The sequence below is a fragment of the Bos indicus genome, chromosome 17 (genome assembly GCF_029378745.1).
Source record: "Bos indicus isolate NIAB-ARS_2022 breed Sahiwal x Tharparkar chromosome 17, NIAB-ARS_B.indTharparkar_mat_pri_1.0, whole genome shotgun sequence".
In the NCBI taxonomy this organism is placed as follows: domain Eukaryota; kingdom Metazoa; phylum Chordata; class Mammalia; order Artiodactyla; family Bovidae; genus Bos; species Bos indicus.
The window spans coordinates 5,311,817-5,330,695 of NC_091776.1; the positions used below are offsets into that span (position 1 = coordinate 5,311,817).

The 18,879-nt window shown below is 36.0% G+C and overlaps 1 protein-coding gene across 9 annotated transcripts in view; it reads left to right on the top strand.

Annotated features, from left to right (window-relative positions):
• FBXW7 (F-box and WD repeat domain containing 7) overlaps positions 1 to 18,879 on the top strand; it is a 225,205-nt gene that overhangs the window by 193,133 nt on the left and 13,193 nt on the right. For all 9 annotated transcript variants that reach the window (XM_070768994.1, XM_070768995.1, XM_070768991.1 and 6 more), the window contains 3 exons: positions 134 to 216; positions 3,203 to 3,344; positions 15,224 to 15,358. In XM_070768994.1, the coding sequence (XP_070625095.1) occupies positions 134 to 216; positions 3,203 to 3,344; positions 15,224 to 15,358 (360 nt within the window). The remainder of the gene's footprint in view (positions 1 to 133; positions 217 to 3,202; positions 3,345 to 15,223; positions 15,359 to 18,879) is intronic.

Genomic DNA, 18,879 nt, shown 5'->3' on the forward strand with positions numbered 1-18,879 from the left:
TGCCTAATTAATTTTGCAGACATACGAAAATTTAAGGGCTTTTTCTTTTCAGTATTACTGATGCTAACATTAAGATTTAATAATTGGACAGGTGATTTTTTTTTTAACATATCTCATTTGTTTTACCTTATAGATGAAAAGAAAGTTGGACCATGGTTCTGAGGTCCGCTCTTTTTCTTTGGGAAAGAAACCATGCAAAGTCTCAGAATATACAAGGTAATATTAAGTATAATTTGATTCTCTCCCTATTCTCATGTTTCTTTAAAGAGTTGATGATTCTGGAAAGCTTTCATTCACTTTATTCTCATAGAGTTATAATGTCACTACTACTGTTGACTATTTAGCACATTTTCCCATCACTGAAAATTGGGAAACATACACTTTAAATAAGGAGAAGAATGACTACCACTGTGGGTACACATTTTGTTACTAATACATTGAAGTAAGACACACGCAGAAGTTCTCTTATCAACAAAAGTTTTAAATTATAATTTTGAAGAAATTCTTAAAAAGTAAGTCCTGATATATGGATATGAGCAAATGTATCTTGTTTCTATAGCAACAGCTGTTCGAGGGTAGATAGATATATATGGGTAACTGAAGATACATTTAGTAGCAGTGAAGTAGACCTCACAATTACTAACTAAATCTTATTTCATGAGATTACTATGTTAGAAACCGCCCTTTATTTGCTTTGTAAGCCTTATGTTTTTAACACATACATTTCTACACCAGTAGAATAGTTTCCATAACAACTAAATACAATTGTAGTCTTGTTTCCTGCACCATTCCATCATTTTTGGATTTTGCATCAGTATAAAACTTTTCCTCTCTCACACTAATTAGGCTAACTTAAGCACAGTATCTATTACTCAGCCAATTAAAAATGGCTTTGTATGTCATTTGGAATGTGGTGTTTTAACATTTAAATGACAAAAGCATCCTAAGGGCTTTTTATGAGTCTTGTTGGCTCATATTTGTCACTTCAAATGATTGAAAATTAGATATAGAAACCATAAGAACTTCGTGATGGTGACATTTCTTTTTTTTCCCCTCAAAATTTTTATTTAGAGTTATTCTTTAAAATGCAATAAAATTAACATTACTCAGACTTGTGATTGAACATTGTTACAGATTGCATCTCTTTTCTTCCAGGGAACAGTTTATACTTTTATTTCATTCAGTTCTGGAAAATATTCCTTTCAGATGCCTTTTGTTGAAATTTAGAAATCATGATAATTAGAACAGTTTCATATACCAAAAATGCAAAAATGATACAGAAGAGAGCAATAAGGCTATTTCTTGCTTATTCAGAAAATGCTTTTTGTTGTGATTTTCCTATGTTAACTGTCCCCCTCTCTTACTTATGCTTTGCCTTCTGACAATTTCACTGTGTTTTGGCACTTTCACCACAGGGTGTGGAGTGATAGGTGAAACTGTTCACTTCATTTTTGCTTTTTTCTATTGGTCTTGGTAAACTGTTATTTGGATGAGAATGCTGAGTTTAAATGTTTAAAGTAAGCTATTTTTTTAGTGTACAGATTTCAGTTAACCATATAATTTTGGTCTTCTATTAATAAGACCAATACCGGGGCAGAAGTGTTAAATGGTTCAGTTGTTTTTAAGGCCATTTATAAATGAATGCTGAATTTTTACCATAGAACACGTTTTAGTAAAGTTTTTCTTCCGTCGCTCACTTTTTTCTATTAAGAAAGTACCTGCAAAGGCGAAAGTTTTATTTTTAACCTTTTAACAGTCTTACTAAAGAAAACCAGACAGCATATTGATTGCCATGTCTTTTTAGAGACTTGGTCAGTGTATATTTGATGTTCTTTAATTTTGTTGAAAGATTTTCTAATAATAAAATGAGACTATGATTTTTCATTATTTTTATTAGAAAATTTAAGTTATAATCACATTCTATTTCATTTCAGAGGAGAAAATAGAGCTTACCTTTAAAATTTGATAGAAGAAAAAATAGATTTAATTGTTTTATGTAAGAGACCATCTTCGATGAATAAGGTTAGAAGATTTAAAAGTGGTAGATATGAAGATTTTTCTGTATTTTTCTGGTGACAGATGCATTTTTAAGCAAAATAATGAGGCTATGCTAGATAGAAAAGAATTGGGGTTACTTCATTAGTAATTTTTCAGACCTTAGTAGTTAACTGTCAGGATACAATTTATATGTTCTTTGGATTTTAAACACTGTACTGTCTTAGCTCAATAAACTGAAGATTACTTTGCAAATGTAATTTTGTTAATTGAATCTTCCTGTTCCTTTTTTCCACACGTCTCTAAAATAGAGTATTTACTTATTTTATTAGTTGGCAGAATTAATTGAATTTCAGATTTGTGGTGTGTGTGTGTGTGTTTACTGTCTCAGAATTTAAATTATTGGATAAAAGTATTTTGATGATCTCATTTCACTTAATTTTGCTTATAATATAATATGTGCTCACTACCTACCTGTTTGAGTAAATACATTTCTAATCAAGGCTCACTATTATACTATCTGCTGCTGCTACTGCTAAGTCACTTCAGTCATGTCCAACTCTGTGCGACCCCATAGACGGCAGCCCACCAGGCACCCCCATCCTTGGAATTCTCCAGGCAAGAACACTGGAGTGGGTTGCCATTTCCTTCTCCTTATACTATCTAGACTAAGCTTAATAATAACAATAGAAAATTAGAGAAGCATAGACAAATACAAAATAATTTAGAGGGCATCAGGGGCAAACTTAAGGAATAATGTTACCAGTGAAATGTCTAAAGCCTTTGAACGTACTACTACTTAACCATATTTTAGAGCATTAATAAGTCTTACACACCTTTTTATGAAAGAAATTTAAACTTTTGTTTAATAATGTTCTAAAGACCAGTCATAGGACAAGTGGAACCTGAATCTTCTAAGAAAGTATTTTAACATTATTTGTATGTTATCAACAACTTGAAGTTTTGCCATAGAGATTCTACCATTTGGTTGCAATTAGCTGTGCTGGGATAAAAACAGCTGGTTATGTAGGAGGGAGGAAACCTACCTAAGAATAGCAGGATAGGTTTTGTGTATCCTTGCTTTCTGGGAATAAGCAAGTAAAAATAATAATTTGATGTTTGAAATATACCGTATCATCTCATTCTTATTTGAGCCCATAATTCTTAATAAACATCTGTCTTTGCTTCCACCCTTGTATTTTTGTAGTACCACTGGGCTTGTACCATGTTCAGCAACACCAACAACTTTTGGAGACCTGAGAGCAGCCAATGGTCAAGGGCAACAACGACGCCGAATTACATCTGTGCAACCACCTACAGGCCTCCAGGAATGGCTGAAAATGTTTCAGGTGACATGTCTAAACACAGTACTTGAAATGCTTCACTTAGTTGCTGTGACAATAAGGGATTATTCAGCCATGAAAAGGAACATGCTACACCATGGATGACCCCTCAAAACCATATGCGAAGTGAAGGAAGTCAGACACAAAAGGCCACATGATGTGTGCTTATATGAAATATCTAGAACAGACAGATCCATGGGAGACAGAAGGTAGATTAGTTAGTGATCGCTAGGTGATGTTTGGAGGGTAGACTGCCAGTAGGCACTGGGCTTCTTTCAGGGGTGATGGAAGTGATCTGGAATCGGACAGTGGTGATGGTTACACAAGATGGATGTGTGGGGAGCTATTGAAGTGTACATTTAAATGGTGAATTTTATGTTTGTGAAGTATATCTCAATTAAAAAATGCTATTAAATACAAGGGAACTCACTTTAAATTTTAACTGTGTTAATCAAGAGGGTCCAATCCTTATTTTGTGTAAAGTGTCCATTTGCACTGTTCATTGCTTTCTAGATAATAAGGTATTTCATTTCTCTTTTGTGTTTGGATTTCTGGTGTTAATGAATGTACTTGTTTCTAAACAGCATGGTTTGGAAGTTAAGCAGTTAGGAGTATTAGTCACTGGTAGTAACTTATCCATCACCGTTACCCTCATAGCCTCCAAGAGCTGATGCAGCTTTTCTCCATAGATGCCATGCTTGTGTGTAGCTTATTGTGCTCAGAATTCTGATTGCTGTATTTTACTAGCATATAAAGTTTGGGGAAGTTTACCAGGAAGATTGGTTACAACCAAACCTTGAATCTTAGGAATTTTTTAACTCATGATAGTGATATTAAGTTAATTTATCTCTTCTTCTAGTGAGATAATGCATAGAAATCAAGTATTTAGCAAAGTAGTTGGTATGGATTAAACATTCTTTGTAAATAGTAAATAATATAAAGTATGTAAAGTGAAGGTATCCCTGATTATACTCACCATACTAGTGTAAATGAATATATTTCCTTACGTCTGACTGTTTGATTGATGGTATTTTCTGAATCCTAGGGGAATAATGGTTGAAAAAGAAGATACTTTATGGATTTTATTTATTTCTGATTTTTAAGTGCCTATTTATTTATGTAAATCCCAATATTTTAAATACTTGAGCAAATACTGAATGTCCCAGTTTTTTTCTTCTGTAGCTGGAATATGTACTTGAAGCAATGTTTCTTTAAAATGGATTTTTAAAATTGTTTTCTACTCTTCAGGTAATTTCAGAGAAACTAGAATAACCTTTTTTTATTCTAGTTGATAACTGAAAGGTTAGAACAGCACTTCTCAACAGGGGGCAAATTTTCCTGTGCTTGAAACATTTTTAGCCGTTGCAGCCGAGGTTGGGGTGCAGGACACGGCTGGCATCTGATGGGTGGGGTCAGTGTGAAGGACAGCCACCCTCAACACAGAGTAATCTAGCCCAGAATAGCAGCTACTGAACTTGAGAATCTATGGCTTCGAGGCATGAAAGTTGCACTTTACTGTTAAGATGTTATGAACCACTACAATTACAAAGCTTTTTGTTTTGTTTTCATAGTCATTTGTTAATTAAACTTACCTTTCATAAGAATTATTCTCTCCCCTCATCTAAGTTCTTTTACCTTAGGTTCATGATTTATTTATTTTAATCTTTTCCTAAACATGCCCTCAGAATTCTAAATTTTTTTGTCTCATTCTTTTAAAAAGAGGTGTATCCACCCCCTTCCCCCCCATTAGAGGTGAAAAAGAACTCAGACACTTATAATGCCTTAAAGAAATGCTTTAACGGTTATATCATCTCTGATTGAGCCCAGGAGACAGAACATGAGTGTGCATTGTCATGCTTACACTCACATACAGTGTGAGCAGTACAACACTCGAGAACATGGTGTTCATGTGATTTTATAGGAAAGTCCCAACACGATGGGAAATTACACTGTCAGTAACAGTTTCATCATCAGTGTAGACGCCCTGCAGAGTATTTACTTTATATGCAAAGCTTATCAGAAGGGAGTCTAGACTGTAACTTATTTTGTATGTAGTATGGGCCTTTTCCCCCCCAGTGTTTCAGAGTTCCAGAATATTCTTTGCTAGCTATGTAGTTTTTACCAATTTTAAGAGAACACTCTCAAATGCTGATCTATATAGTAGGGAGCTTTTGTGCTCTATTTTGCACTGAGGGTGTTTTAGGGAATCCTTTGTTCAGTGTTTGCTTATTTAGCTCACTCATGCTTTTCTTAATGAAATGTCGTCATGTTACCATGAGGTCATCAGATCTGAGATACCATAGATTATTAGATGCATCCCAACTTCAGAAATGTTAATTGTAAATTAAAAAAAAAAAAAAAAACTTGTCTGAATCAATGGTATTTAGTAAACTAACATATAGAATTATCCCTGAAGGCTTAATACTATATTTTTTTCACATAACTATTCTGTAGTAAAAAAATTTACTAGCAGCAGAAGGTCAGCTAGATAGATAGAACAAGACCTTAATCCTTTGAGTACGTTGTCTGCCTGACACACCCATGGCCTCATTGTGGTGCCTCATGCCTTTTATTTTCAGGGCTGGTGCCAGAGTAACTAGGAATGAATCACTTGCCTAAAGGCTTGCAGTGCTGTAATGCTTAACTTGGAGAGAGATAATTTCATAGTAAAGTGGGGGAGTCGTGAGTTGACCTATGTAGTATAGTTGAAGGATAATTAAACTGGCTTGATTTCTACAGATGTGCTGTGGGGCATTTAATGAGGCCTTTTCCGTGGCATAACAAGCAAAATGGGAGAACTTGTCCCCTTACTGTTCTGCTATTGCTCCTAAGACAGTGATACAGCATTGTTTTGGTCCAGCTCCATCTATTCTGACAAAGTACTCTGTACTCAATTTATAAATTGAATAAGAACAAATGATACACCATTTTAGATAAAAGGACATTGAAACAGAATGCCACTCTAAAATAGAAGCGCCAATTAGAAACAAAAGTAAAAAAGTCCAAAAATTTTGTACTGTTTGAATTTTCAGTTGCCATTAGTTCTTTTTTTTTTTTTTGGCAACACCAGATTGATGCTTTCAGATTGTTAATTTGGGAGCAGAGGATTGGCCATTTTTTTGTTTCATGTCATTTGAGTGTTAATATATAGTCTTTCAGTTGCAGATGTTAGACTAGGTAAAGGTATATTAACATTCTCTAAAATTGATATTCAGAAGTATCCTGATATAATGAGAAGCACTTCGACTTAGAAGGAGAAGCTTTTAGTACCAATTCTGGATTTGCCTCTTAATAACTGGGTAATTTCATTGATATTATGTAACCACTCTTGGCATTGTTCTTATCCTCCGTGAAACAGATACAACACTAAAAAGTTGTCAAAGGAGAGAAAATGTGTAAATGTGCTTAAAGCTATACTTGAAAATACAGTAGGAACTCAATAAGAGAAGTATCCTTTGTGAGCCTCAGTTTTCTCAGGCCTGAGAAGAGGCTGTTAACACTAGCTTCACACCAATGTCATCAGATTAACAGTATCAGCATTATTTTAGTCAAAGCATATTTGTATTGTATTAAAGCTATATGTACTTCGAAAATACCTGTTACACTCCTTAATATGTTTTCAATAATAAAACAGAAAATACTTCTGTGTTTTGAAATTAAAAGTGGAGTAAAAACTACTCTTTTGGAGGACTTAGGTTTTATGGTAACACTTAGAAATCGTACATGTTTTCTAACTTATTTGGATCTCTTTTATTTGCTAATCAACAAAATATTAAAACAGAATAGTGCCAGAAGTAAATGAATACAGAACTGCTTTGCTGTTGTATTTGAAACTGTCCAATCAAGAAGCCCTGTTAGGTGAGAAAGAGTGGAAGAAGGTCATGTATGTAGCCAGAGAGGACTAAGGGAAAATGTTTCTGTCTAACATCTTGAAGACTTCTATGTAAAAGTAGAATCAGACTGATTATTGGTTTCTTCAGCAAACAAAACCTGGATCATATTCTTTGAGTTGGATTTTGATGTAAATTTGAACTTAACAATTAGAACTGACCCAGAGAAGAATAGAGATACTAAGTATTCTAGTCCTGAAACTGTTCAAACAGACTAGATAACCATCTTCTGGAGGTACTAGAGAAGTGAGTTCTTCATCACATGAAATTTAGGCGCTGGACTGCCTAAAAGCATAGAATATGTATATCTGAATGAGATGCTGCCAAGGATCATCCCCACTGATGACCACTGCTCGCTTGTGAATCGCCCGCATCACTACTGGAGACGTTGGTTATTTAAAACATAACATGCCCTCAGCCCCACCTTGACCACCTCTTGGATGGTGCATTGGAGGACTCCCTGATTTTTGCAACACTCAGCCAGCACCTGGGAACCACTGGTCTGGCCAAGCCCTTCATTATACATAAGGTGGGGTCTCTGAGACGCAGACTAATTAAGGGGCTTCCCTGAAACTAAGCCCCTGATTATAGTTCAGGGCTCCTTCTACTCTTCTCTACTACTTTCGTGTACTCTCTAATTACCTGAAATCAAATAATACTTTCATGGGGAATTTTCAAGTCTGCATTTTAATTTTGTACACAAATTAAATTCTGTTTATCTTGATCCTTTCTGAATTTGGAATGTTTTTCCTATCCCTTTCAATATGTTTCCACTAATTTTGCCATGTGAGACCAAAGGAAAATGCTTTTTTCTTTATAAGAACAGCTACTTTTCAGAGCAGAAATAAATTAATTATCAGAACTAAGGCCTACAGAAGTAAATTCAGTTCAATTCAGTTGCTCAGTCATGTCCAACTCTTTGCAACTACCCTGCAGCACACCAGGCCTCCCTGTCCATCACCAACTCCTGGAGTCCACCCAAACTCATGTCCATCAAGTCAGTAATGCCATCCAACCACCTCATCCTCTGTCATCCCCTTCTCCTCCTGCCTTCAATTTTTCCCAGCATCAGGGTCTTTTCAGATGAGTCAGCTCTTCGCATCAGGTGGTCAAAGTACTGGAGTTTCAGCTTCAGCATCAGTCCTTTCAATGAATATTCAGGACTGATTTCCTTTAGGATTGGCGCATTGGATCTCCTTTCAGGCCAAGGGACTCTCAAGAGTCTTCTCCAACACCACAGTTCAAAAGCATCAATTCTTTGGCGCTCAGCTTTCTTTATAGTCCAACTCTCACATCCACATAACCACTGGAAGAACCATAGCTTTGACTAGAAGGACCTTTGTCAGCAAAGTAACAGCTCTACTTTTTAATATGCTGTCTAGGTTGGTCATAACTTTTCTTCCAAGTAACAAGCATCTTTAATTTCATGGTTGCAGTCACCATCTGCAGTGATTTTGGAACCCCAAAAATAAAGTCTGTCACTGTTTCCCATCTATTTGTCATGAAGTGATGGGACCAGATGCCATGATCTTCGTTTTCTGAATGTTGAGTTTTAAGCCAACTTTTTCATGCTCCTCTTTGACTTTCATCAAGAGCCTCTTTAGTTCTTCTTTGCTTTCTGCCATAAGTGTGATATCATCTGCATATCTGAGATATTTCTCCTCACAGTCTTGATTCCAGCTTGTGTTTCATCCAGCCCAGCATTTCTCATGATTTATTCTGCATATAAGTTAAATAAGCAGGGTGACAATATACAGCCTTGACATATTCCTTTCCCGATTTGGAACCAGTTTGTTGTTCCATGTCCAGTTCTAATTGTTGCTTCTTGACCTGCATAAAGTTTTCTCAGGAGGCAGGTCAAGTGGTCTGGTATTCCCATCTTTTGAAGAATTTCCACAGTTTGTTCTTGTCCACACAGTCAAAGGCTTTGGTGTAGTCAGTAAAGCAGAAATAGGTGTTTTTCTGGAACTCTCTTGCTTTTTCCATGATCCAACGGATGTTGGCAATATGATCTCTGGTTCCTCTGCCTCTTCTAAATCCACCTTGAACATCTGGAAGTTCATGGTTCACATACTGTAGAAGCCTGGCTTAGAGAATTTTGAGCATTGCTTTGCTAGCATGTGAGATGAGTGCAGTTGTGTGGTAGTTTGAATATCCGTTGGCATTGTTCTTCTTTGGGATTGGAATGAAAACTGACCTTTTCCAGTCCTGTGGCCACTGCTGAGTGTTTCAAATTTGCTAGCATATTGAGTGCAGCACTTTAAGAGTATCATCTTTCAGGATTTGGAATAGCTCAATTGGAATTTCATCACCTCCACTAGCTTTGTTTGCAGTGACGTTTCCTAAGGCCCACTTGACTTCGCGTTCCAGGATATCTGGCTCTAGGTGAGTGATCATACCATTGTGATTATCTGGGTCATGAAGATCTTTTCTGTGTAGTTCTTCTGTGTATTCTTGCCACCTCTTCTTTATATCTTCTGCTTCTGTTAGGTCCATACCATTTCTGTCCCTTATTGTGCCCATCTTGCATGAAATGTTCCCATGGCATCTCTAATTTTCTTGAAGAGATCTCTAGTGTTTCCCATTCTATTGTTTTCCTCTATTTCTTTGCATTGATCACTGAGGAAGGCTTTCTTATCTCTCCTTGCTATTCTTTGGAACTCTGCATTCAAATGGGTATATCTTTACTTTTCTCCTTTACCTTTTGCTTCTCTTCTTTTCACAGCTATTTGTAAGGCCTCCTCAGACAACCATTTTGCCTTTTTGCATATCTTTACCTTGGGGATGGTCTTGATTCCTGCCTCCTATACAATGTCACGAACCTCCATCCAGAGTTCTTCAGGCACTGTGTCTATCAGATCTAATTCCTTGAATCTATTTGTCACTTCCACTGTATAATCATAAGGGATTTGATTTAGGTCATACCTGAATGGTCTAGTGGTTTTCCCTACTTTCTTCAATTTAAGTCTGAATTTGGCAATAAGGAGTTCATGATCTGAGCCACAGTCAGCTCCCGGTCTTGTTTTTGCTGACTGTATAGAGCTCTCCATTTTTGGCTGCAAAGAATATAATCAATCTGATTTCTGTGTTGACCATCTGGTGAAGTCAGTGTGTAGAATCTTCTCTTGTTTTGTTGGAAGAGGGTGTTTGCTATGACCAGTGAGTTCTCTTGGCAAAGCTCTAGCAGAGGTACATTATAACCTAATTCAATTCAGTCAGTTCAGTTGCTCGGTCATGTCCAACTCTTTGCAACCCCATGGACCGCAGCACGTCAGGCCTCCCTGTCCATCACCAGCTCCTGGAGTTTACTCAAACCTGTGTCCATTGAGTCGGTGATGCCATCCAACCATCTCATCCTCTGTCATCCCCTTCTCCTCCTGCCTTCAATCTTTCCTAGCATCAATGTCTTTTCAAATGAGTCAGCTCTTCGCATCAGGTGGCCAAAGTACTGGAGTTTCAGCTTCAACATCAGTCCTTCATCCAATGAACACTCAGGACTGATCTCCTTTAGGATAGGCTGGTTGGATCTCCTTGCAGTCCAAGGGTCTCTCAAGAGTCTTCTCCAATACCAGTTTGAAAGCATCAGTTCTTTGGCACTCAGCTTTCTTTATCGTCCATCTCTTACATCCATACGTGACTACTGGAAAAACCATAGCCTTAACTAGATGGACCTTTGTTGGCAAAGTAATGTCTCTGCTTTTTAATATGCAGTCTAGATTGGTCATAACTTTCCTTCCAAGGAATCAGATCAGATCAGATCAGTCGCTCAGTCGTGTCTGACTCTGAGACTCCATGAATCGCAGCACTCCAGGCCTTCCTGTCCATCACCAATTCCCGGAGTTCACCCAGACTCACGTCCATCGAGTCAGTGATGCCATCCAGCCATCTCATCCTCTGTCATCCCCTTCTCCTCCTGCCCCCAATCCCTCCCAGCATCAGAGTCTTTTCCAATGAGTCAACTCTTTGCATGAAGTGGCCAAAGTACTGGAGTTTCAGCTTTAGCATCATTCCTTCCAAAGAACACCCAGGGCTGATCTCCTTCAGAATGGACTGGTTGGATCTCCTTGCAGTCCAAGGGACTCTCAAGAGTCTTCTCCAACGCAATAAGCATCTTTTAATTTAATGGCTGTAGTCACCATTCGCAATGATTTTGGAGCCCCAAAAAATAGTCAGCCACTGTTTCCACTATTTCCCCATCTATTTGCCATCAAGTGATGTGACTGGATGCCTAATTAGTGGCAATATCTTCTCCAAAATTACAGTTTCCTGATCCCCAATATCGTATTTTTTCCTCTAGACCTCATTAAAGATCCATGTAGGTTGTTGTTATTTTTTTAATATATTCATTAACTGCAAAGTTCTCATCCTTTCCTTGCTAGTAAACCACATATGTGTCAAAATTGGGAACCAATCTTGGAAGCAGACTAAACAAGCAAGTCCAGTGATACAATCCGGTATACAGAATAGAAGCTTTCTGTGGAAAGAGTTTTGAGATAGCATTGGTGCAGTGTTTCCTGACTCTTTGGGGATTCATTCATTTATTCAACAAATATTTACAGAATAACTGTCAGGTGCTAGGCCCTAATTTGAATCTGGGATACAATAATGAATAAAATAAATAAAAACCCTTTTCTGAAAAACTTTAGTCAGGAAAGGGAGGGGGTTTCGAAATGGTTTGCAATTTTTGGAAATTGCACAGAGAAGGTGTTATAGAAGGAAAGCATGTGGGTGCCTAGGGAAAGAATAGTCTAGGAATCAGGGCTCTGAAGCAGAGCATGCTGGGTGTGTTTGAGGCACAGAAAGAGGATCTCTGGCTAAGGCAGAGCACACGTGGGAAAGAGAGAGAAAATTAGAGCCTCGTGGACCACCCTGAGGACTTTGGTTTTTACTGTGAGTGAAGCGGGAGGGCTGCAAGCAGGAGAGTGAGTTGACGTTCAGCACTCTCACTCCAGCTGTTCTGTGGAGAATAGAACTAGGAGGGCAAAACAGGAGTAACCCAGGTACCACTGTAGTAATAGTCAGATTCTGGATATATTTTGCATTTTATGACTGTAGAATAGACTGATGGATCAGAGCTGTCTGATGGTGAGAGTGAGGGAGTTGAGGATGACTCCAGAGTTTTGGGCCAAACTAATTTAATAAGAACATTTTACTGAAATGAGGAGGATTGTGGTCTTGCATATTTGAAGAGCAAGATCATGGATATAGTCTCTATCACATACCCAAGAATATATGTTGAATAAGCAATTTTATATACAGGTCTGGAATTCAGGGAAGAAACCCAGGCTGGAGAGAGGAAATCTAGGGCCTGTGTAGTCCAGACCTTTGTTGGAACTGTCTAAGAGATGTGACTTAAGTAATTGGAAGGTTGAATATGTATGGTCCTTGAAAACAGTCTCATTTATTTGTAGCTTATAGCTTATGTTACTAATTCTTTGTTAGTAGTATCCGTTTCAGTAAAATGTCATAAAGTAACATCTGCTGAATGTATATGTAATTCAAATTGAAATATAATTTAAATTTTATATAACTTATCAAATATTTTAAAACAAATATTTTAAGTCTTAGAAGCATTTTGCTATATAGGCATTATTTTCACCACGGCCTTTGCTTTAAATATATATTTAAGGTCGTGGCACAGTTTCTAACATTTACCTAAGATCTGAATTAGTTATTTATCTTCTAATCTAGCTTTTATCATTGTATACTGCAGCCCCTAAAATCCTTGAAAAGATATATATATATATATATATATACATATATTTTTTTGTTGTTGTTGTTGTTAGAGGCTTCCCCAGTAGCTCAGTGGTAAAGAACTTTGCAGGAGATGAGTGTTCAATCCCTGAGTCGGGAAGATCCCCTCGAGAAGGAAATGGCAACCCTCACCAGTATTCTTGCCTGGAAAATTACATGGAGAGAAGAGCCTGGCGGGCTGCAGTCCACGGGGTGCAGGGAGTTGGACACGACTGAGTGTGCACGTATGCACGCAGCACTTAGATACTGAGTGTTCATACCGCTCTTCTGTTCCTTTTTTGCAAACAGTAAATAATACGTTAGCTGAAGGAAAGAAAAATATTAAACATGCGTAGTATATTAACAAGTCAGCAGTTATCTATTACCCAAAAAAGGCATGTTTTTATACTAGTGTCCATGAATCCTAATCATGTAGATAGAGAAGAACAGCATATTATAAGAACCGACCTCTTCCCGTGAGGAATGTAAATCAATAACTCAGAGTTTGTAGTACTGTTACTAAGTCACGGATGAGTGGCAATTGATCAGCATAAGTTTTGTCAAAGAGGTAATTTTTGAGCCAGGATTTGAAGCTGTGTGAGGAAAACAGAGTGAAATAAACTTCAAATTAACTACTTTTAACTGGTCAAATGGAAGAAAGAAAGTAAAAGTCACTCAGTAGCGTCCAACTCTTTGCAGCCCCTAGACTATACAGTCCATGGAATTCTCCAGGCCAGAATACTGGAGTGGGTAGACTTTCCCTTCTCCAGGGCATTTTCCCAACCCAGGAGTCAAACCCAGGTCTCCCACGTTACGGGGGTTCATTCCCAACTGAACCACCAGGGAAGCCCTTTAATTGGTCATGTATGTGCATATACACATATATGGATATTTTTAATTTCTATGTATAAATCTTCACCCTAACCAAAAAGGATACACAGTGAGTACTCAGGAGAATGTTCTGGGTATGTGTGTCAAGGTAAAAGGAAAAAATACAGCTTATTAGAGCTTCTGCTTCCTCATATTTGAAGGTAAAAATGGAGATACTCCCCAGAGTTTTTATGATTAAGTGAGATAATGTTTGTGACATTATTATGTAGTAGTACTATGGAAGCACTACTGAAGTGTTTGCTAGTTATTAGTTTAGTCTACACTTTAAGATAGAAGAGAGAGGATTCATTGCAGATTCTGAAGGGGTAAATGTTTTAAGAAATACTTTAAAAAGGTGTTCAGTGACCTCAGAATATCTCAGTTTTCAACTGTTGTCTATTTCATATATGACAAAATCCAGGTTCCTAGTTTGAGCGAAAAATGGAATGTCAAAATCCAGATTTTTCTAGCTCCAAACCTCACATACTGTTCTCTCTTCTCCCATTTCCAAAATGGATATAATAATTCATAAAGGTACTATATCAACTTGCTCAAGAATGTTTTTTCATTTAAGTGTTTCGGAGTTACTTAAATGTTTTCTTTGACTTTTGTGCGTGAGAGCCCTGACATTTTAAATGATTCACATGTCTGTCTGGGTTTTCCTTTTAAGAATCATGGCATTTCTGGGCAGGTGTTCCTCACTGAGGGGAAAGGAAAATTAAAGCAGCCCCCTTAGTATAGGTTAATGGAGCTCATATTTTTGAGGTATAATTGTTTTTGTTTTTCCATAATATATACTTTATTTCTTATTCTTTTTCATTTTAACCTTTCTTCATATTCTGATTTTACTGTTAAGTCAGCTGCCATTTACTGTTATTTGCTGTTTTTTATTTGAAATTATTTTCACATAGCAAATCAAAGCCCTTTTAATTTGTGGAAAATATGTGTCAGATGGGCATTCGAGCCAGTTATTAATTTTTCTCTAGTCGATGCTGCTAGTCTGCTCTCAGATGAGTGCCTTACTAAAACCATGAAGTTTTATGGTGCCCACTGGAAAGGAAGGGAAGAAAGGAAAATCATCTCTCAAAATTCTCTCTTTACTCAATAGCCCAAACCAATGTTTCTGAATAAAATTTTGATTTCTCAACCAGTATCTTGGTGGTAGATGAACATATCACAGTTATAATAATATGCAAAAGTATTTTTCTGTCAAGCTCAAAGCTTTTACAAAATAAAGATAGCTAGTAAATTTGAAGAGGCTCAGTGATTATCACTTCAGTGTCTTGTAAGTAGCCACTTTTTATATTGTGTGTAGATGTTGATTTTCCTTTCTGAGTTTATAATTTGAGACATTTATTAAAATAATAAGAATTTCTAATTCCTCTTTGATAGAGCTGGAGTGGACCAGAGAAATTGCTTGCTTTAGATGAACTTATTGATAGTTGTGAACCAACCCAGGTAAAACACATGATGCAAGTGATAGAACCCCAGTTTCAACGAGACTTCATTTCCTTGCTCCCTAAAGAGGTAAGGATTGTCAGTTATCTTCTTCACTGGTGCTATTTGAAAATATAAACCAACAGCTACCCTCTTTAGATGTTGTTGTGCTAATTACAGTATTCAGTATTGTCAGTTTAACACTTAATTAGTGTTAAAGGGGGCTGTAAATGATAAGTTGCCATAGTTTAGCATAATTTTCGATTAAAGTATACTTACGGAGTAAGTATCTTCTCTCCACCACTGGAAGAAGTCATACATGAGACCAAGCTATTGAGTTTCATTAATTTGATTGTTCCTTTACCAAGATTTTTTTCCCAGCTGATTTGAAGTCCTACCTTTAATTGTCTTGGTGTATTCATTACATTAGTAGGGTTTTTTTAATTCTTATTTTATTAAAACAGCAGTATTTTTTCTTATTTTGTTGTTTGTTTATCCTAAGTCTCTTTAAGAGTAATAGTTTCATAATTCTGTTGGATTGTACTTCTCTGTGAGTTACATTATGTGATTATTTTGAAGTATATAAAATTTCACATGTGTATCTTCTGTTACTCATCTCGCTTTTCACCCCATCACACACACACACGCAAAATCACAGATTTCCCATACCAATTACATTTCTTAGAGCATTTCTTTTAGAATTACTTGTACCTATTTGTTTTAATATCTTTGTATAATATAAAGCATCTTTGTTTCTGTATCATAGACTATGATCATATGTGCATTCCTGACTACATAAATAAGGCATCGTTTAGATGTAGTTCTTTCATTGAGGTTGTAGGCATCATAGTTCCATTTTTGTCAGCAAACAGAAATAACATTAATCAATGCTGCCAAGATTTATATTTTCACAAAATTTTTATATAGATCAGCTGGAGAAGGCAATGGCACCCCACTCCAGTACTCTTGCCTGGAAAATCCCATGGACTGAGGAGCCTGGTGGGCTGCCATCTATGGGGTCGCGCAGAGTCTGACACGACTGAAGCGACTTAACAGCAGCAGCAGCAATTATAGATCAGCCAGAAGACAATATAAAATACCATTTATGTTCATATAAATACAAATGCAAACAGTCCTGAAACTTCAAATTTGAAGAGAAAGGAAGTTGATTTCTTTTTCAGATAACCATTCTACATATCTTAAGGGTATTAAAGATAGTCCTGATGATAATTTCACATTGGATATTTATAAAATTGGTTTCATCATAGTTAATGGATGAAATTAAGTGTAACTCCAGGAAAAATCAAAGTGGAAAAAAACATCATTTTCCTGAAATGTTGCTACTTTGGAGTGATTTTTTTAAATGACATTGTTCCAGAAAAAAATTTTGTATTCTTGCTGGCTCATTCTAAAACTGAACCCTTTGGATAGATTTGGCTTATGAAAGTGACATAAACTGTCTTTACTTCCAGAAGGGTGCTAATAATGGGAAACTCTTTTATATGTATTTGACTGAAAGTGAATTTATTCACCTTTGATATATTTGTCATAGTTTTCCTTGATAATCATCCATATTTTAGAAGGTAGTATTTTTGTTAATATAGACTTCTCTCTGAGTCTAGTTTTTCCTCTTATCTCTAAAGATTGTGAGCTTTTTGCTTTATTTGGATTTCTATAGTAGCTTCGTAACACACACAAAAAATATGATTTATAAAAATTGCTAAGAATCTAAAAAGTATAATTTATTGATAACCATGGCAATAAAGATTTTCTTGGATTAAGCGTTCTTTGAGAGATTGCCTGAGGGCAAAGAAGTGTTGCTAGACAGGAGAATGAGTGAGCCTGGCTTAGCATGACACCTGTCTCCCCCTGCCCCCCACCCTCTTTAATTTATTTCTTATTGAAGTGTGGTTGAATTACATTGTGATAATTACTGTTATACAGAAAACCGACTCAGTTAAACATACATACACATTATTTTTCATATTATTTTCCATTATGGCTTATCACAAGATGTTGAGTATAATTTTAACTGCTAAAAAAAAAAAATTTCTATTTTTAAAAATGCTTTATTTTATATATAAAGAAATAATGGTATAGATCTAAAGTCGTCAAGGAGACTAACATCTTATTGGAGACTAAGTACTATTATTATTTAATAATAATAATAATGTCAGGAAGTGAACTTATAATAATTTTTTATAATTCCTTTCAAAAGATCTCAAAGTCCTTTACCAACACTTACTTACTACTCTCAAAAACCTTGACAAAATATCTCACTAGTCTCACATGGGAGACTTGTGATAAAGACCATTATCCTTAGTTTATAAGTAAATGCCAAAAAGAGCAGAATGGTAACAGTTGATGATCTACAACAAAACCTAAATTTTTAATACAGAATCGGCCAACATTTTGTTTGTTCCTTTTTTTTTTAATTAGTTTAATTCACTGAAATATAGCAATTCTGAGAAAGTATTATCCACTTTTTAAATATAACATGGTGGTCTTTTATATAAGTTATAGCAAAAAACAAAAATTAGCAACTCTAATTGAAATGACAAGTTTGGGCGAGGAAAATAAAATTACCTGAAATAAATCTTCAGTTTAAGAGCTTCTCTTGTGTAGAAGTAGTCCTTAGGAAGAATTACTGTTCCAGAGTTTACCTTTAATACAAATGAATAGAAAATTGCATTCGCTAGACCATTTGATGTGACTCCCAGAAGCCTGTAACCCCTCTTCTTCAGTGTTGTAGAGAAGTAGTTTGGGACACTGCCCACTATCTGTTCCCATAAGGAACCCAAAACCTTGTGTTCTTTGAGAAACTGGTATAACTAATTATTGTTTTGTTTTTGCTTGGCAGCCTAATTAAAAAACCATGTAGAATATTGTTGCCAATATATTTTGTGTTCTTCTTCTGTAGTTTAAACGTTTTCTGATTTATATTTTTCCTGATTCTGATTTTCTTATTAATATTTTTCTATTTGGCTATGTGTGTTTTCTATAACATCAGGATGTTTTGGTGGAATAGACAAGCATTTAATAAGTTGAAGTTCATTGTTGAGTTAGGGCCTTTGCTGTTTTAAAAGGAATGGGTGCCAGTTACCTGTGGAGTTAGCACTTCAACTTTCTTTAGCACTTGAGTGTTTCTTTACATTTCTTTTTAATGCATTCAGACACTGGACTAGATGATATCTTAATCACCAGTAATAAAGGAAATTTTGTCTGTTAATTTGCAGATAAACTTTTGAAATCTGAGCCACTCTGGATTTGTTTCTTAGCATTTAAGATCCATTGAATGTTTCTGTAAAATGCTTGTTTTCAGCTTCAGCTGGATGACTAAAGTATAGACTTTTTCATTTGACTATTCTAAATATCTTGAGCATTAAGCATTTCTTTTCCACAGATATAACTTTGTACCTGATAATTTCTGTGTTAAATGTCAATTTCACATAGAAGACTAATAGTATGATATTAGACTGACACTGAGAAACTTGCCTAGGCTGATTGATTGATAATTTCAAAATTAAGTGGTTTATGGAGTATCCATTAAAAATATATTGTCAAATTATATATGTGTGTATTTGTATATGTGTGTATATATATATATTGGA